General features: G+C 43.3%; 1 protein-coding gene across 1 annotated transcript in view; it reads left to right on the plus strand.

The window, feature by feature from the left end:
- The first annotated feature begins 5444 nt into the window (after positions 1-5444).
- Positions 5445-26292, plus strand: part of LOC134735493 (prickle planar cell polarity protein 3-like) — a 40178-nt gene continuing 19330 nt past the window's right edge. The window contains exons 1-2 of the mRNA XM_063630792.1: positions 5445-5691; positions 6351-6436. Coding sequence (XP_063486862.1) covers positions 5542-5691; positions 6351-6436 — 236 coding nt within the window. The 5' untranslated portion in view covers positions 5445-5541. The remainder of the gene's footprint in view (positions 5692-6350; positions 6437-26292) is intronic.

The following is a 26292-nucleotide window of genomic DNA, read 5'->3' on the forward strand; positions in this document are numbered from 1 at the left end:
TTTCCTTTTCTGACCTCACTGTGAGTCTTGGAGTCCCAATATAATACCTTTGAATGTATTCTGCAAATAGTAGCCTGGGACACACACAAGTGAAAGGGATTATCAAAAAGTCAACTTTGCACATTTGTGCTTGTTTAGGAGTATTGGGAAAACAGGGAGCACAGTACTCAAAAGTCCTCAAATCGCTGGTTAAAGGGAGTGACAGAAGAGCTGCACCAAAAATATACTTTTTAAAATTATTACAAAAGACACATATGTTCGTGGGGAAAACAACTCTAGAATATTGAGAAGAAATAAAATTTGAAATTTTTTCTTTCTAAAGAAAACTAATATTTGTCATACACGATAATTATGACTATTTGAAACCCATTTATATTTCCAGTTTCAAAGTATTTCTTTTTTTGTTTTTTTTTTTTTTTTTTTTGAGACGGAGTCTCGCTCTGTCGCCCAGGCTGGAGTGCAGTGGCGAAATCTTGGGTCCCTGTAAGCTTGGCCTCCCGGGTTCACGCCATTCTCCCGCCTCAGCCTCTCCGAGTAGCTGGGACTACAGGCGCCCGCCACCACGTCCGGCTAATTTTTTGTATTTTTGGTAGAGACGGGGTTTCACCGTGGTCTCGATCTCCTGACCTCGTGATTCACCCGCCTCGGCCTCCCAAAGTGCTGGGATTACAAGCGTGAGCCACCACGCCCGGCCTCAAAGTGTTTCTTAATTCAAAACAATACTTGCTTCCTATAGAAATTAAGAATATATAGATAAGAAAAAGTAACAAAAGCCCCCTATATTTTATCATCTAAAGATAACTCTTAGTCTTCAAGAGCTTCAAAAAGTCAAGTAATTATTTTATATTTTCACTTTTAATTATTATAAAAGGAAAACACATTCAGTTTTTAAAAATTAGATAAGCAAAAGAGAAACTATCAGATCACTTGAAATTCAATCCCTAAAACAATCCTAACCAGTAACATTTTTTGTTATAGTCGCTGGACTTCTTTCCTCCAAATATGTGTGTATCTTTGAAAGTATAACAGTTACCCCAACTATTTTGCAAATGTAAATTCATATTGCTATTTTGTAGCCTGGTTTTTAGTGGAGCAATATTCACACAAATTTTCTCATATCCTACATCATTTTTAACATCTGGGCAGAATGCCATTGGAAGGATGTACCATTATCTATTTTTACTGAATGGATCCTTTAATGTTAGGTATTTACGTGTGATTTTGCTTTTCGTCTTAGAAACAACACAGTCGTGACTGTCCCTCAAACTACAGTTTCCCTTTTATTTTTTTGTAATTTGCTTTTCAGGATAAGCTGAGCCCATGGCACCACACAATTCCAAGGCTTTTCAAAGAGAAATATATATGCTGTTTAGTGTAGTGCTTTATATCTTTTCAGATATTTTTGCTTTAAGTATGTTAGGATATACTTATACATTTAAGATTATTTAAATCCTGTGAAATAGCCCACCTGTACTGCTCTCTTTATTCCAGTTGTCTCCTGATTTAATTCTTTCTGATGACATATGTCTGATTCATGCCTAGACAAGAAAATGTATAGACTACAGAGGAGTGCTCATTGGGAAGGAGGAGGAAAGCCCCTCTATAAACCCACCACTAAGAAAAAAACCATCCTTCCAGTCATCCTGAACTCCCCCACCACCATGGCTTTAAATACTCTTGTTAAAACTACCATTTGTAGACTTCTGACTCAGAGGATGCTTTGATAGAGCTGCTAAGTGTTGGCTACTATTCAGGGAGATTTTACCCCTTTTGCCACATTCAGAGTTGTTTCTGGTAGTTCACGGAAATAAGTGTGCACATGTGTGAAGCTGCTCTGAGCTACTGTCTTCTTTCCTAGTTTAGAAAGTACTTTTTGGACACATTGCTGAGGTTTCCCGCAGGTATGTGAGAACAGTGGGCCAGAAGCTTTGCCTGGCTTAAAAGTCACAGATTTATACAAAAAAAAAAAAAAAAAAAAATAGAAAAGCCAAAATACACAAGACAGGAACCTATATATAGGTCAAGAGAAGGGGAGACACAGCGCTTCTCGCTGCAGCTGATCCAGATTTGATGTAAGAAGACCTCAGGCAACACGGGCACAATTCTCGATTTAGATAAATACTTTTACATTTCGGGTTATGAAATGAACAGAGGTTCATTATAGGAAATAGATTTAGGAGGCAGAAAGCAAACAAAACCTTATAATTTCATGATCAATACATTTTAACGTGTCGTGTATTTCTTTCCAGTTTCTTGATGCATATTTTAGGAGCAATTACAGGCAAACAGTCTATTCGGGTTTTGTTTTTCCACTTTACATTATAGCAAAGGCGTCTTCCCACGTTGACAATTGTGTATGAGGATCTCTTCAAGTTCCTTTAGTAACTGTATTGCCTTGAGAGATGAAGAAAGAACATACATCAAAAATGTCTATGAACAGCAAATGCAGTGATAAAGCAAAAGAAAATTGTCTACTATTCACCTGCAGCTGACAGCAGGAATGTTTTTTTCCTTCCTGGCTTACTAAACTTTGTCTTTCTAAGCAAGATAAAGTGGTTGTTGAATAGATAAGGAAGATACTACCTCTCATACATGAACCTCAGGGGTAAATAAGCCCATAGAATACTGGTTCAAACTCAGAGGAAATAGAGCAGTGGGGACTGGGCTTAGGAGGGAGTTCTTTTTATGGCAAGCATCAGGAGAAACCCTTGGAGCACTGTTTGTGGGCTGGGATTGGGCCACATGCACCTGGCTTATTCATACAACATTTAAAGTCCACTCACATCTTCTTGGCATCTCCTCTGTGACCACACAACAAAAGTTAAAGGCCAGAAACACTCCACACATGCTCCCAATGATGTTGTTATCATTGCACCCTCCACCAGCCACACCTGAGGCAAGACACCTGCTCCTAGCTATTGTAGTTCCTTTGAGGGAATTTGAATAAGGCAACACTTCCTCAAGATATTCACCCTCCATCTGTTGGAAACTTGTAATGCACTAATTTTGTTACTGACCTTTGCTAAAAATTTTCATAATTAATATACTAATAGGCGATATCCACAATCACAATATGAGCACTTCCCTAACCTCCTGGCATTTTCCTCCAGATACAAGGCCACGTGCAGTACAGAGCTGGGTGTGTGGTGCCCTGCTGAGAAAGCCAGGTGAGCATCCAGCCCTGGTACTGACTATAACCTGGGGCTCTGATTGCTAACATCCCCTCCCCCTCCCCTTGCCTAATCTACTGCCTTAGATTTAGTTATTTAACAAACGTTTGTTGAGCATTTGAAATGAGCCAGACGCTGTGCTAAGCCTGGGCTAGTGAAGAGATAGAAAAGCCGGGGCTTTTACCCTCTGGGGGTATATCATCTAATGGTGATAGTTGGTGGTGAGTAACTTAGATAAAGCAGTATAAGGAATTCTATCCTTAATGTCCCTGAGTTTTTGAACATTTTTACCAGGGCCAGGATTAAGGTAAGGTGAGTGAGGCAGGGTTATATAAGTATAGGGTAGAATCCTTTCTTTGTTTAAAATGATATCCTGTTCATCATGAAGTTTTTTTGGTGTTAACTCTGATTCTTAAAATATTGAATAAAAACATGGTTTATCTTGGTTACTGAGTTTCTTAGCATCCCAGTACATTTTGCTCCCAAAGTAAAGGCCTTCTTTGCCTCACCCTAATTCTGGCCCAGAAACCAAACCGAACTTTACTGTTTAGGCATGAGGACAATCAGCTGACACTGATACACTGGGTGTGTCTGAGTTGTGGCCCCCTATTCTTTTGAATTTGGGGTGTAGGTGGTTTGGCCTTGCCACTCATTTGCTGTGCCACTCCAGGCAAACACCTTTTCTTCATCAAAGTTCAGTGTCTCATCTGTAAAACACTGGACAGTTTTCTTTTTTGACAATGAGAAGAATGTCTTCTTTCAATAAATATTTATAGAGAACCTACTAGAGGGAAGCATTGTTACAGGCTCTAGGGCAACTGAAGCCAAGAAGACAATGTCCCTTCTGTTGTGCAACTTGCGTTTGGGGGAGGACAAATAAATAAGCAAATAAGATCACTTCAATGTATGCTACACATTATATTAGTGTGTGTGAGATCATGTTAGTACGAGAGATGTTACAGCGGGGGCGAGGAATGTTCTCTCAGGGAAGGTGATATTTGAGTAGAAACATCAATGATAAGCGGGCATGTGGCCTGAACCTCTCAGACTTACTACGTTTTTCCCTCTTTGACAGCTAATCTTTATTTTTATTTATTTTATAAGGACAGGGTCTTGCTCTACCACCCAGGCTGGAGTGCAGTGGGGCCGTCATAGCTCACTGTAACTTCAAACTCCTGAGCTCCAGCGATCCTCCTGCCTCAGCTTACCAAGCAGCCAGGACTACAAGTGCACACCACCATGACTGGCTAATTTTTTACTTTTTATAGAGATGGGTCTTGTCAGATTGCCCAAGCTGGTCTGGAGCTCCTGGCCTCAAGAGATTGTCCTGACTCCCCCTCTGAAGGTGTTGGGATTACAGGTGTGAGCCATGCTAGGCCATGACAGCCAATCTTTAATGAGCCTGAGTTTGTGCCTGTTATAATAACTATACATGCCCCAACTCAGCTCTCTCAACAATGGTGTGACATAAGGACTCTTGTTACATCATTTTAAAAAATTATTATTGATAAGGAGACAGAAGCACAAAGAGGTTAATTTGGGGAGATCACCAACTAGTAAGTGATGGAAAAGGTAATGGGAAAAAAGGCACTAAAGGCGCAATGGCTTCAAAGCTTGAATGCAATGAATCAACACTTACTTAACGAGCATCTACTATATTCCAGGCATTAAACAATTAGGGGCATAATTCCTCCTCCTCCTCCACTTCCTCTTCCTCTCTCAACACCTAATGAACACTAGATTCTAGGCATGGTACAAACTTTTAAAATAATCCATTTTCGGGGGTGAGAGGGCTGTTCTATACCTTGATTGTGGTGGTGGTTACAGGTCTGTATGAATTTGTCAAAACTGGCAGAACTGGGCACTAAAAAAGGGTGAATTTACTGTATGTGGATTATATCTTAAACAAACTCAACCCTCATCCTTCCATCTGCACTCCCCTACCCCAGCTACAGAGGCAGGGGGGTGTGAAACGGTCCCTGCCCCTAGGCTGGGGAGAAGGGTGAGGGACCAGCCTTAGGAGGCGGGACCAGGTGAGCGCCGGGAGTTGTGCCCAGTGGGCCTAGAAGCCAAGGAAAGGGAGAAAGTGGCCCCAGCCGGGTGCGGGGGAGGGATGGGAAGAGCGGGTGGACCGCGGGGCGAACCCGGGAGGGCGGGGGGATGCCGGGAGAGAGGGAGGGACCTGCGGGAGGGGAGGGAGAGGCAGAGGGAAGGGAGGAGGAGTAGGCGTGCGCTCCGGAGCGAGCCGGGGGCTGCAAGGCGGAGACAGCCAGGCCAGCGGCCGCCGAGGGTGCCCGCCCAGGCGACCCGCCCTCCCGGCCGCGGCGCGGACGGACCGACGGACGGCGCTGCGAGCAGGAGGCGTCCGGCCATGTTCAGCCGGAGCTCCCGGAAAAGACTCTCCAGCCGCTCGGTGAGTGTCCCCCGCTCGAGCGGGGCCGATCGCCGGGCACCTCCAGCCGGCCGCGAGCGCCCGCGCGCAGCCCCACTGCGCCCCGCGGCTGCGCACCTGTGGCCCCAGGTAAGCCGGCCCCGCGGGCGGGGCGCGTCCAGGGCGCGAGAGAGCGCTCTAAGGCGCGGGAGGGGTTAAGTTCCAACCCCCCGGCTGGGCGACGGTGAGACCCGAACGGTGGCCCTCAGGGTCACAGTCTGGGGGATCCCTGGAAAGCCCCCTCGCTCCAGGCAAATCGGAATCCTAGCACCAAAGCTCCGGCGTCCAGCCACTTGGAGCTCTAGCGGGGACTTGGACTTTAGGGCTGTCTTTTGGGGTGTCCTCTGCTGCCCCCTTTCCGGGAGCACCAGCCCAGTCTAGGGCGGGCGCGCGATGCTCGCTTCTTGCGGACTCCAGGGAACTGAAGGGTCTTGCTTTTGTTTCTTAGAAACCCGTGACCAAGGTGTCTGGGGGAGACAAAGCCCCAGCCGTGGCCATTTCTTGGTGGTGTGGTGCCCATGCCGGAGGCAGCCTGCCTGGGTCCGCGCACCCTTGCCCAAGCAGGCGGGAGACCACCCTGGGGCACTGGCAGCGGCCCGCCCCGTGTCCCCCATACAGAAGAGGAGCAGTTGACTCAAATCACAGAAGGTGGGGTGGGAGGGGCAGGCCATCCTGCCAGGGACAGGAGTGGGGCTGTGGAGGGAGACCCCGTGGTGGAGACATGCGTGTGTTGTCTTTTTGTTTTGAAGTTGACCGGACTGGGGCGGATAGAGCGAGGCCAGCCATGTAACGCCTGTGGTGACCAGTGCCCTGGGTTCGCCTTGCATAAATGGAGGTAGGAAGCCTTAAATGCACAACACTGCAGCAAGAAAAAATATGCAATATGTAATATAGATATATATATATATTCCCCCCTGCCTTAAATCTCACTTGTAAGTCACATGGAAAGAATGCAAAGGCTGTTTCTTTAAGAGCGGAGCTACATCTGCTACAAATATTGGAGGTGGAAGTGGTGGCCAGACACTGGGAGACGCAGGAGAGCAGGGCTCAAGGCTGCGTTTCCCTGATGTGAGAACTGTGGATCCCCAGCACGGGCACTATGTGTCTAGGTAACTCACTCCAAAACAATTCACCCTGGGCATGGCAGTGTTGCCAAGTGCCACAGTGCTGTGCCTGTAGGATTCCCTGGACTAGCTGGTGTTTTCCAATTGTGTTTTTAATTCAGCGCCTGTAACTCTGGGTCCCAACCACAAATCCATTGCTGCCCGCCTGCGCCGTGTCAACCCTCTTCGGTGGCCAGATGTTTCTTATTAAATGTGCCTTGAGTGTTGACTTCCAGGCAGCCCCAGCTTGGATTGGAATGATTACGTTTGGGAGACAAGGGAGCTGGGTGCCCTCCCAATGCATCTGGCTGCTGGGGCTCTGGTTGGGAAAAGTTGGGGTGCAGGCTTACAAGCTGTCAGTTTGCTGATTTCAAGCAAGAGGTGAATCCTCCCTGGCGTCTTCATAAAAAGGAAAAACTGGTGACAGGAGAAAATTGTGCAATATCATAACACATTCTTTCTTGGATTAGTGCATCTTTCCCCCTTTCTCCACCACTCAAGCTGCTTATGAAGAGGGCTTTTTCTGGATGCTAGGCAGAAAAGCCTGCTTTGGTTCCACACTCCGCCCTCCGCCCCGCCCCCCCGCCACACCCCCCCACGGCATTAGTGCATCTCTACTTTTCCCCATTTGTAATGTGTGCTGGGCACCCAGTTATAAGAAAACTCCCAACCAGCTCCTTCAGAAATTAAAGGCTTTTGTTCCTGCTTCAGATGGGTCTGGCAGCCTCTTTGCCTTTGTTTCAGGGCACTGAGCTCAACCCTTATGGCTCCCAAGCATTTAATAACTTCTGTGTCGGAGTCAAGGCAGGTGACCTTATAAATATGTAATTGGCAGACATAGACATTCATCAGTGGTACCGATGTGGTAGCCCAGATAGGTGTGCTGTAGCCCAGCCCCTTGTTTGGCCCAAATATGAACATGCGTGAAAAAATGAGAATAGGTGTAGAAGCCTTATTTTGTAAACCAAATCCAGCATGACAAAACTACCGAGTGCTTCCTTTTTGATGCATCTTGTGCTCTAGTCGGGGTGGGAGAGGCAGAGTAATGAGCAGCAGAGTAAGCGATTTCCAACTTTCCTTTCCTCCCCTATCTGCAGCCCTTGGGTCAGCTTCTGAACAGGGGCTTTTTGGGGCAGTGGCGCAGGGTGGGTGTGTAGCCTGACTTCTCTCCTTCACTGTGTGATCCCCGATCACCTGTCTGTCACTACTCTCCCTAGTTCCCAGTTTCCCTACTGTTAAGTGGGCATAATTGTGGCATTTAATGCAGAGCATGATTGTAGGGATTAAATGAGATCTTGAAAAACACATGCTTTGTCCAGTCCCAGGCATATGATAAATATTTGCTAATTTTGTTAATGATTTTTAGCATCCCCTCAACCACTGCTCAGGAGGAGACATAACTAGTGTATCTGGGGATCCTAGGGGTCCAGGGCCACTCTAGACCTTCATGATCACAGCCTTTGGAATAATTTTAAGCTGTTTTAATCTAGCTGATTTTGCAAAGGGAAAACAAATGTTTCATTTTCAGCCCATTATGGAACTATTCTTTTGGAAAGAGACCCTTTCAACAGGCTTTACAGATTTTCATGCTGAAGCAATTGCCCTACCCCAGCAGAAAGACCACTTTGGCTCCATGAATAGGGTTTTTATGGCACTTCCACCCATTGCTGGAGAGGCAGCAGCTCCTTGCTCTTATCCCCTCCTTTTCCCCATGGGCATACTTTTGGGTGACCTTTTGGAGAATAGAGATAACTATTTCTGGGTTACACAGCACGGTCTTCTTTTTGACAGTTTGAAACCCACTTTACACCCCTCTCACTGGGGCAGGCATGAGCCCCTGGGAGAGAGAGTTGTGCCTGGGTGGGAAGAAAAGGTGGGCCTGACACAGAGGCCGAGTGCTGCCTTTGGTCTGACCCAGGGAGAACGGAACTGTTCTCACCCGAAATACCAAGGAACCCTAAGATGATCACTTGTTGCCCTTGTTCACCGCATCATCCCCTTCATTGGCCTCTCTGGTCCTCTTCCAGTACTTTGTCCACACAGCAGGCATCTCTTAAAAACAGGATAGAATTGTGTTACTGCCTCCCGGCATGACGGCAGTAAAGTTCTAGGGAGGAAGTATGTTGTAAACAAACTTTGCTTCCCTCTGACATGGTGGGGCTTTGAAGTTCAGATAGAGCAGGGCTGGCATTTGCAATGGCTTTAGCAAGCTGTGTGACCTTGAGCAAATGACTTAGGTTCCCTGAGTTCCATTTTCCTCACCTGTCAAATTGGCAGCTCTCTAATGAACAAATATTTGAGGGCTTGCTCTGCGCCAGGTGCTCTGGTGACACAGCAAAGAACAAAACAACATTCCTGACCTTATTCCACTAATCACATTTTAGATAAAGTAGTCAGGAAAGGATTCTCTGAGAAGGTGACATCTGAGCAGAGACCTAAATGAAGCAAGGGAGGAGGATCATGCTCATTCGCACCTGGTGCAGGTACCGGCAACATCACCATCTCGTGGGAGATTGTTAGAAATGCAAAGTGTCTGGCCCTGCCCCAGACCTCCTCAATCCAAACCTGAGCTTGAACGAGATCCCCGGCTGCTTCTTGTACGCATTAAAGATTAAGAAGCACTGAGTTAAAACACCCAGCACTGTGTATGGCAAATTGCTTTTCCTACGTCGAGTCTTCCTCTCTGTCAGGAAAGATGCCCACGGTCCTGTTGAAGTCTTGTATATTTTATGGGGATTTTCCTGAGTGATCATTTACTCTTTCCATTTTTGTGCCACTCACACCTTTAGGTAGCAAATGTGGGTTTTTTTAGAATTTCTAAAAAGAACAAAAACGAAAAAGCAAAAACCTCCAAGACACAGGTATTTATGGGTCTTGGAGTACAAAGGTCTCACAATTGTCAGCAGGACCTTTCTCCTTCACCTGATGTAAGGCAGCTGGGGGAGCAAAGGTGGCCACTGCAGGGCGCTCCCTGCAGGTGACCTATCCTGGAAGAAACATCACTTCAGGGTGGCCTAGGGGAGACTCTGCAGGGCTGGGCTGCTGAGGAAATTTTCATTAAGGAAGATTAGGGTATCTTCACGGACTGCCGCCAGAACAAAATCATTAATAACTAAGCACTTAGCTTACCCTGCTACGAGATAGCTTTCTGAGTGGGGGGGTTAATTGGCCTTGCTTGTTTGCAACCAGTTTGAACAGGGAGAGAAAAATAGCTATTTTTACAATGAAGATTTGCTTATCTACATGCCAAGAACTGATGAATAATAATAGCAATAATTATGGTAATACCAAAACAGCATCAGCAATAAGAACGAGCGCCTGCTTTGTCCGGGATCATGCTTCCGTCTTTTACATACATTTTAATTTAATCCTCACTAAACCCTATAAAGCAGATGTGATTATTTTTCTAGTGAGAAAACTGAGGCTGAGGGTTGTTAAGTAACTTAACCCAAGGTCACCTGGCTAGGGAGAATGCTGCTGGGATTTGGCTCCAAAACCAACTTTGGCTCATTTTCTTGTGATTCACTGCCTCTTGTTACTTGCTCTAAAGCAGTGCTCACAAACTGGAAGCCCTTGAGTCAAATCCAGCTTGCAGATAGGTTTTGCTTGATCCATACAACATATTAAATAAGGAGGCTTTTTCTAACATAAGCCCGGGTTTCCGGCTTCTGTTGAAAAATCCAAAGATCAGGTAACATCCGGGCTACTTTCCTGCATTTCCGACAGTATCTGGCAGGAGCTGAGTAGCTGCCCCTTAGATGGGCGTGACCTCAGTTCACCATCCTCTCCAGCAATCTAGTTGAGTTCAGGGAACTCTTCAAATATTTAGGTTACCTGTCAGGGACTGGAAGTGATTGAAGCTTGCAAATCCTGAATGAGCAGTCTCATCTCCCGCAAAGAGAAAGTGAGCTTCTCTATCAGCTGCCATTTTAAAGCTTGACAGTGCCAGGAAAGTGTTTTACATCTTTTCTACCTTATCATTTATGACAGCCCTAGAAGGTAAGTGCAGTTATTTACATGCATTTTAACAGGTAAGGAAACTGAGTCTCAGAGGAGTTAAGTAATTTGCCTATGGTTACACAGCCAACTACTTAATGGTATTTTGTCCCCATCTGACTTCAAAAGTCTATGTTCTGGGCCGGGACTTCTCAAACTTGCATACAAATTACTGGGGACTCTTGTTCAGAATTCAGATTCTGATTCTATAGATTTGAGGTGGGGCCCGAGATTTTACATTTCTACCAAGCTTTAAGATGATGCTGTGAAGCTGGTTGAGGGACCACACTTTGAATAGCAAAGGTCTAGATTGGTGTCAGTAAAATACAGCCTGCTGGCCAAATGTGACCCTTTTCCTGTTTTGTATGGCTCATGAGTTACATTTTTAGATGGTTGGGGAGAAAAATCAAAAGAATATAACATTTCACAACATATGAAAATTACATGAAATTCAGATTTTGGTACCCAGAAAAAAGTGTTATCCGAACAAAGTCATACTCATTTACTTACATCTTATCTATGGCTCAGATATTTAGGTTACCTATCGGGGACTGGAAGTGATTGGAGCTTGCAAATCCTGAATGAGCAGGTTTTTGTGCTACAGTGGCAGACTTGAGTAGCTGCAGTCGAGATTGTATAGCCCAGAAAACCTAAAATATTTAGTATCTGGATCTTTACAGGAAATATTTGCTGACCCCTGGTCTATATCACTATCTAGGGGAACATGCAAATAGCTTCTCTTAGTTTAGAATAAAGGGATCTGAGAATCTTTTGGAATCAGGGCTAGAGGAAAGACCCCCTCCAACTTAGATGAGAATGATGGTAAAATCCAAGGCAACCAAAGAGCTAGGGGACAGACCAAAGCGTTTTCTAAAGGGCATGTGGAGATGAGGCTTGCAAGACAAGATCAATGAGCCTCCAGTGGATTCTAAGCCCCTTGTAATCCCTTTAACGTTTCAGCTTTGCTGATAAATGTAGATTCAACTTGAGCATTAAAAGACGGGCTTTCCTAACAAGCCTCCTGGAGTCCCACTTTCATGGGCAACTGACGTGGAATGCCCAGTGCAGGGGGAGTGTTGTGAGATCGTTATAATTATGCAGAGCTGTTTGTCTCCAGACAACGGCTGCCTTTCCAGCCGGGATGCTTTGGCCGGGATGCAGTTGCTCCAGAGGCAGCACTCACTGGGCTAGTCAAGACTGCGCCTTGAAAAGCCTCCCTCCTTAGTTGCCTGGGCGATTGTGTTGATTGATGACTGAGGCAGCAATTCGGGGTGATGCCGGCCTGGTTTCCTTTAATGGATTGTAATTTGGCTAAGAAATGGGTTCCCGCTGATTATTTTGCTTGGGGAGGAAAAACACTCTGCCTCAGTCACTGACATGCCAAGAAATGGGAAAACAAGGAAAGGCTTTTTGGGGGGTGGGGGTTGGGGGAAGTGTAGATTGAGTTATGCCTAACATCAAGGCAGGGAAAGATACTTAGCTGAGAAGAAGGTTGCAGGTTGGCTCACTTTATGTCATTGGCATTTAATAATACCCCTGATAGAAGTTGCAATACCTTACAGGGTTTTTTTCTCTACAGGAAATATATCAGTTTATGCCAGTATATCTGTATTATTACCTGTTTTTGGAAATAGACATAACTATTTTAAAAGATATTAAAATATCTCACACATGTGCACACATTAAAAAATACATATCATAGAGGGGAAACCCGTTCTTTTTCATACCTTCTAGACCAGGGGTTGGCAAGCTGCAGCCTGTGGGACAAAATTAGCCTGCTACCTGTTTTGTATGGCCTGCTAGCTAAGAATGGTTTTCACGTTTTAAAATCGTTGAAAAAAAATCAAAAGAAGAGTAACATTTTTGTAGCATGTAAAAATGATACAAAATTTCAATTTCAGAGTCCATAAATAAAGTTTCATTGGAACACAGCCATGCCTGTTCATTTAGTAACATCTGAGGCTGCTTTTGCAGTAGCAGAGTAGTTGAGACAGCCCTTATGGCCTGCAAAACTGAAAGTATTTACTATCTGGCTGTATACAGAATCAGTTTGCTCACCCCTAAGCTAAAGATATATGTTGTTTATAGTTTGATATTATTTCCTTAGGTTCATTCAGATTATGTATTAATATTGCTTTAACAGAAAATACACATTCTACATATTGTCTTTTATAGCTTACTTTTTTTCATACTTAGAAATACTTTCCGGACATTTTTCCGTGTCAGTGTATAAAAGCCAAAAACATCTAATGTATTTATTAGTTTTCAGAATCCATTATATGGATTATGATTGAATCAGAATTTCTCCCTTCATGACCACTTTGGTTGTTCTCCATTGTTCCTAATTATATATCATATAATGATAGCTTTTCTCATGCTACAACATGCCTGTGTGTTTTTACTCAATTTTATGCTTCTGTGGTATAATTGGAATTACTAGGTGAAAGGAGGTTAACATTTAAAATTTTAAGCGCTCTTGCCAAATTGTCCTCCGAAAAGATGGTGCCAATTTGCACCCCCATTCTTTTAAAAATTTGAGTACATTTATGTGCTCTTTGGGCCGAAACTTTGAAACATCTCAACTTGTATAGCAACCTGGTAATTAATCCTTGTTTCATCACCCCGAGTGACAATTTGTGCTTGATGACTACTGAGAAAACACAGAGCATTGATGTCAGTCATCTTTTGTTCAAAATAAATTTTATTTGTTTTTAACCATGAACGCGATACCCACATTCTGTTGAAAGGTTGTCCTTCCTCCTAATGCCTCTTTAGTTTAAGGTTGTTGGGATGAGTGAGAGCCTAATAAATTTGTTATTTTGTGGTTTCTTGGTTCAAAAAACTCCAAGGTTGTCCTTTAACCATGTGATTAATGAGTACCCCAGAGGGATTTCCCTATGGAGAGAGGAAGCATTCCCTAATGGGAATGACTTCCAGATCTTGAGCTTTTTGAGATCAAAGGGATTGAACCGGCCTGTGTATGGGAGAGTCATGGGGAACGATCTCCGGGGGAAATGTATATTTCTAGCCAGTGTCTCAGAAACTTCTATGAAGCTTGTAAGGGTTTAAATGAAAGGATTATAGCTGAGTGGTTAAAGGGACTGGCTTTGAAGACATTGCTGGAATTGTAGATTTGGCTTTGTCTCTCACCAGCTGAATGGCCTTGGGCAAGTGACTTAATATTTTTGAGCCTTGATTTTTCTCATCAGAAAAATAGGGATACTACTATTTGTCTCGTGAGCTTGTGGTGGGGGAATGCATGTAATGTGCCTCCCACTGTTCATGGCCTGTAACTTGGGCTTGATATATGTTTGTGGTTTCAATAGGGTTTAATAAAGACAGGGTATATGAGGAGGAAGAATATCTGGGTTCAAGGGCCTGGAAATTGTAGGTTATATAATCTATAACAAGTTACTTCCCCACTGTATTAGTCCATTTTTACACTGCTAATAAAGACATACACCAGACTAGGCAACTAACAAAAGAAAGAGGTTTAATGGACTTACAGTTCTGTGTGACTGGGGAAGCTTCACAATCACGGCAGAAGGTGAAAGTCATGTCTCACATGGTGGCAGACAAGAGAAGAGAGCTTGTGCAGGGAAACTTCCCTTTTTAAACCATCAGATCTTGTGAGACTTATTCACTATTATGAGAACAGAGGTGGCTCATGCCTGTAATCCCAGCACTTTGGGAGGCTGAGGCGAGTGGATCACGAGGTCAGGATTTCGATACCAGCCTGACCAACATGGTGAAACCCCGTCTCTACTAAAAATACAAAAACGAGCCAGGCATGGTGGCATGCACCTGCAATCCCAACTACTCAGAAGGCTGAGGCAGGAGAACCGCTTGAACCTGGGAGGTGGAGGTTGCAGTGAACTTAGATCGTGCCATTGCACTCCAGCCTGGGCAAGAGAGCGAGACTCCATCTCAAAAAAATAAAACTAAATAATAATAATAAAGAGAACAGCACAGGAAAGACCTGCCACCATGATTCAATTACCTCCCACTGAGTCCCTTCCACAATACATGGGAATTCAAGATGAGATTTGGGTGGGGACATAGCCAAACCATATCATTCTACCCCTGGCCCCTCCCAAATCTCATGTCCTCACGTTTCAAAACCAATCATGCCTTCCCAACAGTTCCCCAAAGTCTTTTTTTTTTTTTTTTTTTGAGACAGAGTCTCACTCTGTCACCCAGGCCGGAGTACAGTGGCACGATCTCGGCTCACTGCAAGCTCCACCTCCCTGGTTCACACCATCCTCCTGCCTCAGGCTCCTGAGCAGCTGGGACTACAGGCGCCTGCCACCACGCCCGGCTAATTTTTTGTATTTTTAGTAGAGACGGGATTTCACCATGTTAGCCAGGATGGTCTCAATCTCCTGACCTCATGATCCGCCCGCCTCAGCCTCCCAAAGTGCTGGGATTACAGGCGTGAGCCACCGCGCCTGGCTGGGTTCCCCAAAGTCTTAACTCATTTCAGCATTAACTCAAAAGTCCACAGTTCAAAGTCTCATCCAAGACAAGGCAAATCCCTTCCGCCTATGAACCTGTAAAATCAAAAGCAGATTAGTTACTTCCTAGATACAATGGGTGTACAGGCATTGGGTAAATACAGCCATTCCAAATGGGAGAAATTGGCCAAAACAAAGGGGCTGTAGGCCCCATGCAAGTCCCAAATCCAGTGGGGCAGTAAAATTTTAAAGCTCCTAAATGATCTCCTTTGACTTTGTGTCCCACATCCGGGTCATGCTGATGCAAGAGGTAGGCTCCCATGGCCTTGGGCAGCTCCACCTCATTAGCTTTGCAGTGTGTAGCCCCCTTCCTGGCTGCTTTGTCAGACTAGTGTTGAACGTCTGCACCTTTTCCAGGCACACAGTGCGAGCTATCAGTGGATCTACCATTCTGGGGTCTGGAGGAAGGCAGCCCTCTTTTCACAGTTCCAATAAGCAGTGCCCCAGTAGGGACTTTCTGTGGGGGCTCCAACCCCACATTTTCTTTCTGCATTGCCCCAGCAGGGGTCCTCCATGAGAGCCCTGTCCCTGAAGCCAACCTCTGCCCTGGTACTCAGGCATTTCCATTACATCCTGTGAAATCTAGGCAGAGATTCCCAAACCTCAGTTCTTGACTTCTTTGCACCCACAGGATGAGCACTACGTGAGAGCTGCCAAGACTTGGGGCTTCCACTCTCTGAAGCCACAGTCCAGACTGTACCTTAGCCCCTTTTAGTCATGGCTGGAGCCGCTGGGACACAGGGCACCAAGTCCCTGGACTGCACTTAGTATGGAAACTCTGGGCCCAGCCCACAAACCCATTTTTTCCTCCAAAACCTCTGGACCTGTAATGGGAGGGGCTGCTGCAAAGGTCTCTGACATGCTTGTTTGTCTTGATGGTTAACATTCAGCTCCTCATTACTTATGCAAATTTCTGCAGCCAGTTTGAATTTCTCCTCAGAAAATGGGATTTTCTTTTTTAGTGCATTGTCAGGTGGCAAATTTTCCTTTTATGCTGTATTTCCCTTTAAAACTGAATGCCTTTAACAGCACCCAAGTTGCCTCTTGAATACTTTGCTACTTAGAAATTTCTTCTTCCAGATACCCTAAATCATCTCTCTGAAGTTCAAAGTTCCACAGATCTCTAGGGCAGAGGCGAAATGCCTCCAGTCTCTTTGCTAAAACAAGAATCACCTTTGCTCCAGTTCCCAAGAAATTCCTCATTTCCATCTGAGACCACCTCAGCCTGGACCTTATTGTCCATATTGCTGTCAGCATTTTGGGCAAAGCGATTCAACAAGTCGCTAGGAAATTTCAAACTTTCCCACATTTTCCTGCCTTCCTCCAAACGTTCCAACCTCTGTCTGTTACCCAGTTCCAAAGTTGCTTCCACATTTTCAGGTATCTTTTCAGCAGTGTCCCACTCTACTGGTCCCAATTTACTGTATTAGTCCATTTTCATGCTGCTGATATAGACATACCAGAGACAAACAATTTTTTTTGTTTGTTTTTTGACTGAGTCTCACTCTATCGCCCAGGCTGGAGTGCAGTGGCATGATCTCAGCTCACTGCAGCCTCTGCCTCCTGGGTTCAAGCGATTCTTCTGCCTCAGTTTCCTGAGTAGCTGGGATTTCAGGTGTGTGCCACCATGCCCAGCTAATTTTTGTATTTTTAGTAGAGATGGAGTTTCACCATACTGGCCAGGCTGGTGTCAAACTCCTGACCTCAAGTGATCTGCCTGCCTTGGCCTCCCAAAGTGCTGGGATTCCAGATGTGAGCCACTGCACTGGGACCGAGACTGGGCAAGTTACAAAAGAAAGAGGTTTAATGGACTTATAGTTCTACATGGCTGGGGAAGACTCACAATCATGGCAGAAGGTGAAAGGCACATCTCACATGGCAGCAGACAAGGGAAGAGAGCTTGTGCAGGGAAACTTCCCTTTTTAAACCATCAGATCTCATGAGACTTATTCATTAGCATCAGAACAGCTTGGGAAAGACCTGCCTCCATGGTTCAGTGTCCTCCCACTGGATCCCTCCCACAACATGTGGGAATTCAAGATGAGATTTGGGTGGGAAGACAGCCAAACCATATCACCCACCGTGAGTAAAAGCCTTTCATTTGGTGAACGGGAGTGATGATTCTTGTCTCATGGCTAAACTTAGAAGAAATAGAATGGAGGGCCTCCTTGTGTAGGACTTTAGGTTCCAAAGGAATGAGACTTCTGATAGAATAATAGATTCATATTGCGTGTTACACACTCACTTTAGGTGAAATGGAGGTTGATAGAATTGGACCCTACAACCTCACAATCGTTTTGCCTAAGTGAATTATGCATATGATATTTATAAAAACAGTTTGTAAACTATAACAGAAAGATAACTTTCAAACTCTGCCCCTGGGGTCAGTACATAAAAAGGGGCCTTTCTTAGACCCTGCGTCCCACCAAATGGACAATGGAAATTCATGTCCGTGATGAAAACCACACGTCATCAAGGCAATACTTAATCAGTTTCCCCCTAGCCTGCTTAATGAGTTTTTTTGACTCCCGTTGTGCCACATTAAACATTTCCATTTACATGATCACAAGCCCCTAAGTAGAAGCTCCCTCATCTGAAGCATGAGAAACATGGATATTTCTATAAAATTTGAACCTGAGATCACACTCTGGAAGCTCCTGAGATTAGATCTGGCCTGTAGGTATATTTTGTTAGCATTGCACAGGCTTTACATTTTAAATTAGTGGCCAACATTTAAGATAATGTGTAAAAATTCAGATTTTGGCTTTCTCTGGAAAGATGACAAAATCTGGCAAACCTAGTCTAATATTTCTTCTTTTCCTTTAAGATGAAACATGTGCTCAACTTTTTCACAGTTTCCACCATTCGCTATTGTCTTACACCTGGCCTGCCTTGCTCATTTACGTTACTGGTTGGCCACTGCAGACATCAGATTTTGTGACTACTGATTTGAAAGAAACCAGTGAGTGAGTGTACATGACTGGAAGGATGTAATGAATGGTGGGGTGGCATAAAGTCACTACCTGGCAGGGGCAGCTGTGCTAAGCAAGTCATCTCAGCAGCTAAGCCCTCCCTTTCTGGGAGATACAGTAAAGGAGGAGCAGACATTACTGAGGGCCTGCTGTGTGCTTGGTTTCTTTCAGGAATCACTTCATTTCATACTCAAAACAGTTTCCTGAGGCGTGTCTTTTATCTTCCACTTTTTAAATATGGGGACGCAGGGAGGTTAGGTAGCATGCACTCATTCACATTGGTAAATGAGTAACGGAATCAGGATTTGAAGTCAGGTCTTTGAGGCTCCAGATTACAAGCTCTTGAACCCAGAATGTGTTTAGCTCTGGCATTTGATTCTTCTGGTCTAAATATAAACCTGTACCTTGGGGAAAACAGTTTTATATTCTCTATGGCCTGGGGATGAGATCTGACTAGTGTCTAAAACAGAACAAAATGTCTGAAGAACCCTGGACTAGCTGGTTTATTTGGGGCAAGAGTCTTAAAAGGGAAACCCCTTCAAATTAGAGGTTGTGGGGTTGAGCTTACTGAGGTGTCTGAAAGGTGCCACCTTGAGAAAAATCGAATCGAATGCAACGTGACTTCCAGTTCTATAGGAGGCCACTTGCAGTTTTCTAATCAGATCTGACTACATTAAATGGGGCTCCATTCAGCTTGCTAAAAACTTTGGTGTAAATTGGGCTGTCTGGGAGAGTTTGTGTGGGGGGAGGGCAGCTTTAAAAATTCCATTTGCATAATGTTTCCTAGAGGAAAACTCTACAAAAGGGATCAGTCAAGGGAGGGAATGTACAGTACCTCCTTTTAGCAGCCTACTATACATCAACAAGCATAAAAATAAACAAGATGGTCGTTATCCAGCCTTTGGACCTAGGCTTTTGAATATATGTAGCAACCTTTGGTGTCACATTGGCAAAACAGACACAAGCACATTTGACTGTTGGAAGGCGTTTAATGAGCACATTATTTGATTTTTATGTTTGGTAAACTACTTGGTGATGCAGAAACTGCTTTCACAATTCTTAAAAACCGGCTCATTATATGAACCTATAACACCCAGAGTGGGTTCTCCTACTTTGAGTGCTGAGGAATTAGGCCTCCAGGGGACTTATTAAAAGAATGCAGGTGTTTGCTTTCTTCAACAACACTATGAAATTACCCTGATAATATAATTTCCTAAAGTCTTTTGTTCCACAGTCAGGCACCCAGGGGTACTCCCTGTTATTTGCATCCTTGGTGACTTGCCCTTTGAAACTCCTCCAGCAACGTATTCAGTTGTTTGGAAACACAATGACAAGCTCCTCTCATCTTTATGAAGCCAAAATTTGGAGACAATAGATAATTGAGGAAAGTGTTCTTCATTTTTGGGTTTGGCATGTTTGTAGCCGCAGAGAAGGACACATTACATATGTTTTCCTAGGTTCTGGGAGATGGAACTTTTTTTTTGAAATAAAATTTTAGTGTAACAGCATTTTTTTTCCTGTAAGACTTCCATGTATTTTTAAATTGTTTTTGAGCTTTGAGTTGGTAGGAGGTGCTCCTTACAACGTTTGATTTGCAAACATTTATTCCTTGGTTTAACCCTTCATCATTATGACCACCATCACTCAACTGACTCACCACAAACTGGGTAAATACTTATCTTTCTTTAATTATCTTGGTTTTTAATTAACCTTTCTTAAATGTATGCATAGCTTCCATTTTATTTCGATGTTTAATATTAGAAGTGTTTTGGGTCTTTATTTAGTAGTTTGTTTTCTTTTCCCCCCCAAAAAATTCAACTTTTCTTTGAGATTCAAGGGTACATGTGCAGATTTGTTACATGGATATGTTGCATGATGCTGAAGTTTGGGGTACAAATGATTCCATCATCCAGGTAGTGGGTATAGTACCCAATAGGTAGTTTTTCAGCCCTTGCCCTCCTTTTTCTCCTCTACCCTCTAGTAGTCCTCTGTATCTCCTTGATAAAAACATTTTTAAGGCAGGTGTATTTCTTATTCTAAAATAATTTTGGTCAAATTGTTGGATGATAAATATGCAGTTTAGACAATTTGGGAAATGCAGCAAAGTCCAGCGATTTATGCAAAAAACAAGCACAACTTTGTAATCCAATCACCAGTACACTTAGCACTAGTCTGTGATTTCCTTCTAGTCTGTTTTTCTGGAGGCCAGAAGTCCAAAATCAAGGTGTCATCAGGGTTGGTTCCCTCTGGAGGCTCTGAGGGAGACTGTTCTGTGCCTCTCTCCGAGCCTCTAGTGGCTGCTGGCAATCCTTGGTGTTCTTGGCTTGTGGATGCATCACTTCCGTCTCTGCCTGCATCATCACATGCCATTCTCCCTGTGTATTCTGTTTCCCTTCCCTTCTCTTATAAGGACCTATCATTGGATTTAGGACTACCCTAGGCCAGGATGAGCTCATCTTAAGATTCGTAACTACATCTGCAAAGATCCTTTTTCCAGCTAAGTTCACATTTAGAGGTAGACATATCTTTTGAAAGGGTACCATTTAATCCACCATAATAGTTTTGGTAATAAAGCATATGCAGTTTTATATATATTTTTTTAATTTATTATACTTTAAGTTCTGGGATACATGTGTAGAATGTGCAGGTTTGTTACATAGGTATACATGTGCCATGATGGTTTGCAGCACCCATCAACCTATCATCTAGGTTTGAAGCCCCGCATGCATTAGGTATTTGTGTTCTAAATGTGTTATTTGTAAAAGCACTGTGGCTAGAAAGGGCTGGGCCTTGACTTTGGGGCAGCTGTGTGAGAAATATGCTATACTTGACTTTTCGAGGCACAGTTGGATGCTTGAAACAGGAAAGGTTTGTATTGGTTGGTGCAAAAGTAATTACAGTTTTTTGCCATTAAAAGTAATGGCAAAAGTCACAGTTACTTTTTTACCAACCTAATACATGCTACTAATAGTGGATGGAATTCTGTGATGGAATTTGCCGTCTGTATTGATGAGTTCCGCTCCCTGAATCAGTTGACCCTCAGGTCACCCTCCAAAGTCCATCCATCTTCTTTTAGCTTTTGTTGGGCCTTGCCAGGGGAGTGTATAGGAAATGAACTAATAGTGTGTGGACAGTTATTTGTGGGAAGAGCTTTTGACCCTGGGGCCTTTTAATTATTGTCTTTGTTACATAATTCATTTTCAAAGGAAAAAATAGGCATCCTTAGAAAAGGAAATTCTTAGCTATTTTAGAAATGGGTTCCAACTCCAAAAAATCCTGCCAGAAATTGCTGTCTCCACCCCTTACTTCTCTGTCAACACAACCAGAAAAATATGTTAATTGTACTACCCCATTCCCTGATTTCTTTTAGATCCAATATGAAAGGATCCAGGTTTAGCAGAGTAAATTATCTGAAACAAAATAAAAATAACTTCTGAGTTTATTATCATCATATTAGGTACATTAACTAAACATTTTCAATGTGCGAGGAATATTATATTCTAAGTAATTATTAAAATCATTTATGAGACAGACACCAATATTCATATTGTTCTCATGAGGAAGGGGATGCTACAAGTTTAAGCGACAGGCATACCTCAGAGATATTGAGGGTTTGGTTTCAGACCACTGCAGTAAAGGCAATATTGCAATAAAGCGAGTCACACACATATTTTGGTTTTCCAGTCTGGATAAAAGTTATGTTTACACTATGCTGTAGTGTATTAAGTGTGCAATAGCATTATGTCTTAAAAAAAACAATGTGCATACCTTAATTTAAAAATATGGCTGGGTGCAGTGATTCATGCTACCTGTAATCCCAGCATTTATGGAGGCTGAGTCAGGAGGATCACTTGAGCTCAGGAGTTTGAGACCAGCCTGTAAACATGGCAAAACCCCATCTCTACAAAAAATACACACACACACACACACACACAATTAGCCAGGCGTGGTGGCATGTGCCTGTAGTCCCAGCTACTGGGGAGGCTGAGATGGGAAAATCACTTGAGCCTGGGCAGAGGTTGCAGTGAGCCAAGATGGCGCCACTCCACTCTAGCCTGGGTAACCGAGTGAGACCCTATCTCCAACAAATAGAATAAAATAAAAATTGTATTGCTATAAATGTTAATGATCATTTGCGCCTTCAGCAGATTGTAACCTTTTTGCTGGTAGAGGGTCTTGCTTGGGTGTTGGTGGCTGCCGACTGATCTGTGTGGTAGTCGCTGAAGGTTGGGGTAGCTGTGGCAATTTCTAAAAATAAGACAGCAATGAAGTTTGCCCCATCAGTTGATTCTGCCTTTTGCAGCAGTTTTCTCTGTAGCATGCAGTGCTGTTTGAGGGCATTTTACCCACAGTAGAATTTCTTTCAAAATTAGAGCCAGTCATCTCTGACCCTGCTGCTGCTTTATCAACAACATTTATGTAATACTCTAAATCCTTTGTTGTCAGTGCAACAATGTTCACAGCATCTTCAAAGAGTACATTCCATCTCAAGAAACCACTTTTGGTTTTCTTACCTATAAGCAAATCCTCATCCATCAAGTTTGATCACGAGATTGCAGCAATTCACTCACATCGTTAGGCTCCCCTTCTAATTCTATTTCTCTTGCTATTTCCACCATATCTGCAGTTCCTACCTCCACTGAAGTCTTGAACCCCTCGAAGTCATCTGTGGTTGGAATCAGTTTCTTCCAAATTCCTGCTAATGTTGATATTTTGACCTTCTCCCACGAATCACAAATGTTCTGAATGGCATCTAGAATGGTGAATCTTTTCCAGAGGATTTTTTATTCGCCTTGCTCAGATCCTTCAGAAGAATCACTATAGCAGCTGTAGTCTTACGAGATGTAGTTCTTAAATAATAGACTTGAAAGTCAAAATGACTCCTTGATCCATGGACTGCAGAATGGATGCTGTGTTAACAGGCATGAAAACACATTCATCTCCTTGTACATCTTCAGCAGAGCTCTTGGGTGACCAGGTGCATTGTCAATGAGCAGTCGTATTTTGAAAGGCATATTTTTTCTGAGCAACTGTTCTCAACAGTGGGCTTAAAATATTCAGTTAACCATGCTGTAAACAGATGTGCTGTCATTCAGGCTTTGTTGTTCTATTTATAGAGCACAGGCAGAATCGAATTCTTAAGAGCCCTAAGATTTCTGGAATGGTCAGTGAGAGTTGGACTTGACTTAAAGTCATCAGCTGCATTAGTCCCTGACAAGAGAGTCAGCTGGTCCTTTGAAGCTTTGAAGTCAGACATTGATTTCTCCTCTCTAGTTAGGAAAGTCTTAGATGGCATCTTCTTCCAATAGAAGGCTGTTTCATCTACACTGAAAATCTATTGTTTTGTGTGGCCACCTTCATCAATGATCATAGCTGGACCTTCTGGATAACTTGCTGCAGCTTCTCCATCAGGATTTGCTGCTTCACCTTACGCTTTTATGTTATACAGATAGCTTCTTTCTGTAAGCCTCGTGAACCAACCTCTGCTAGCTTCTAATTTTTCTTCTGCAGCTCTTTCACCTCTCTCAGCCTTCATAGATTTGAAGAGAGTTGGGGACCTGCCCTGGATTAGGCTTTGCCTTAAAGGAATGTTGTGGCTGGTTTGCTTTTCTATCCAGACCACTCACACTTTCTCTGTATCAGCCATAAGGCTGTTTTGCTTCCTCATCATTTGTGTGTTCCCTGGAGTAGCATTTTAAATTTCTTTTAAGAACTTTTCCGTTGCATTCAAAACTGAGCTCTTTGGCATAAGAGGCCTAGCTTTTGGTCTATCACGACTTTTGACATTCCTTCTTCACTAAGCTTAATCGTTTCTAGCTTTTAAAGTAGGAGAAGTGCAACTCTTCCTTTCACTTGAACACGAGGAGGCCACCGGAGGGTTTTTAATTGGCCTCATTTTGATCTTGTTGTGTCTCAGGGAATAGGCAGGCCTGAGGAGATGGGAGCGAGATGGGGAATGGCTGGTCTGTGGAGCAGTCAAAACACACACAGTTATCAATTATATTTGCCATCTTATATGGGCAGAATTTGTGGCTCCCGAAAACAACTACAATAGTAACATCAAAGATTGCTGGTCACAAATCACCATAACAGATATAATATCGATGAAAAGGTCTGAAAGAGTTCAAGAATTGGCAAAATGTGACACAGAGACGTGAAGTGAACACATCCTGTTGGAAAAACAGCACTAATAGACTTATTTAACAAAGGGTTGCCGCAAACCTTCAATTTGTAAAAAATGCAATATTTGCAAAGTGCATAAAGGAAAGTGTGATAAGCTGTGGCATGCCTGTACTTCCCTGTGTTACCTTGGTCACGCAGCTAGCTGGTGTGGAAACTAACATGAGATCTTAGGACTCTGACCACAGACTTCCAGCTCATGTAATACACCTGGCTCTGGATGGGTGGTACAGGCCCGAAATCAGTGGTTTTTCACACTTTATTATACACTAGAAGCACCTGGAGGGTTTCTCGCCATCTTCAGAGTTTCCCATTTATTAATTCCTAGTTGGGGCTTAGAATTTGCATTTCCATAAGTTCCCAGGTGTTGCTGCTTGTCCAGGACCACAGTTTGAGAACCACTGGTCCAAACCCTAGCCCAGCCCTCCAAGACTTAACAGTCACATCAGAGAGACCAAATAAACAGATAAACATATATGGCTTAAATGATTTAAATGACTGTTCAGTTCAGCAGTCCACAAGCTTTCTTATCACGAAGTCGTTTAGAGTACAGTTAAACAACAGGTAGGTGTTGAAGGCTAGGAGTTTGGGTGGGAAGGAGAGTTTGTTTGCCTTGAGCTTGAGTATGTTCTTCACCTCCTCTTCTTCACAATCACTTAGAGACTATGGAGTTTAATAGATGATCTTTAGGATCTTTCATCAGATGGAAAGTATAATAGAACCAGCAAAGGTGTATGAAAATGACTAAAGATTTATGAGAAGTTAATCATAAAATACAGGGTAAGCCTACAGAAATCAAAATAGTATGGTACTGCATCAGGAGTAGAGAGATCCCTGCGACAGACTACAGCATCTTCAAAACTAGATCCAAGTCACTATGGGACAATGGTGGATGAGAAAGGGGATGTTTAAAAGTCCTGGGGAGATGGAAATGTAATAATAGACACAGGGGAATCATAAAAGGGGGAGGGCTGGATGGGGGAGGGTTGAAGAAATACCTGTTGGGTATAATGTTCACTATTCAGGTGATGGGCACCTTAGAAGCCCAAATCTCACCATTGTGCAATATATCCATGTAACAGACCTGCATGTGTACCTCCTAAACCTTTTTTTTTTAAAAGAAGAAAAGCCCTGGGAAAAAGGTACAATAAATGGTTGAAGTAATTAAGAGATGAATCAAAAACTTTTAATTAAAAAATTGAAACTGTATTATGGATGAATGTTTTTACAAATTTAGTAAGTAAAAGGCGTGTCTAAATTTAGATATTTTTCTCTTACTTTTTCTTCCCCTTACTCCCTATCCTCTGGCCACACTGGCCACCTTGCTGTGCCCCAGACAGAAGGCACATCCCTACCTCAGGGCATTTGCCCTTATGGGTACCTGCCACAGTTATGCATGAAGTTTGCTCCCTCACTGCCCTCCAGGCCTGTAAAATAACACTCCATTCACTCACTCCCTTTCCCCTTCCCCCTTTTCTGTTTTTTCATAGCACTCATCACTGCCCGACATATTATACTTTTAGTGGATTGTTTTTCATTGTGCCTTAAAATTAATTAATTTAGCCTACACAAGAATTTAAACCTCATAAGCATGTTTAGTTCCATGTCTCTGGTTCAATTCTCCAGCACCCAGAAAAATCCTGGTGTTAGCAAAAATCCTGAATATTTTGAATGAATGAATACATGAATGGATGACATGAAACTGGAAATACATGAATGGATGACATGAAAGTCGTAAAGAAAGATGAACTATTTTGACATGAATAACTTGAAAATTGTCAAAAGTCAAAAAACATTGAGAAAATTATTTGGAGAGCCTATGTTATGGAGAGACCCAATTTTTTAAAAATATGAAAAACAACTCTAATAAAAATAAACATTAAACAGCTCATTAGAAAATTGGGCAAAGTATCCTAGCAGACAGAT

This window comes from Symphalangus syndactylus, chromosome 21 (assembly GCF_028878055.3).
Source record: "Symphalangus syndactylus isolate Jambi chromosome 21, NHGRI_mSymSyn1-v2.1_pri, whole genome shotgun sequence".
In the NCBI taxonomy this organism is placed as follows: Eukaryota; Metazoa; Chordata; class Mammalia; order Primates; family Hylobatidae; genus Symphalangus; species Symphalangus syndactylus.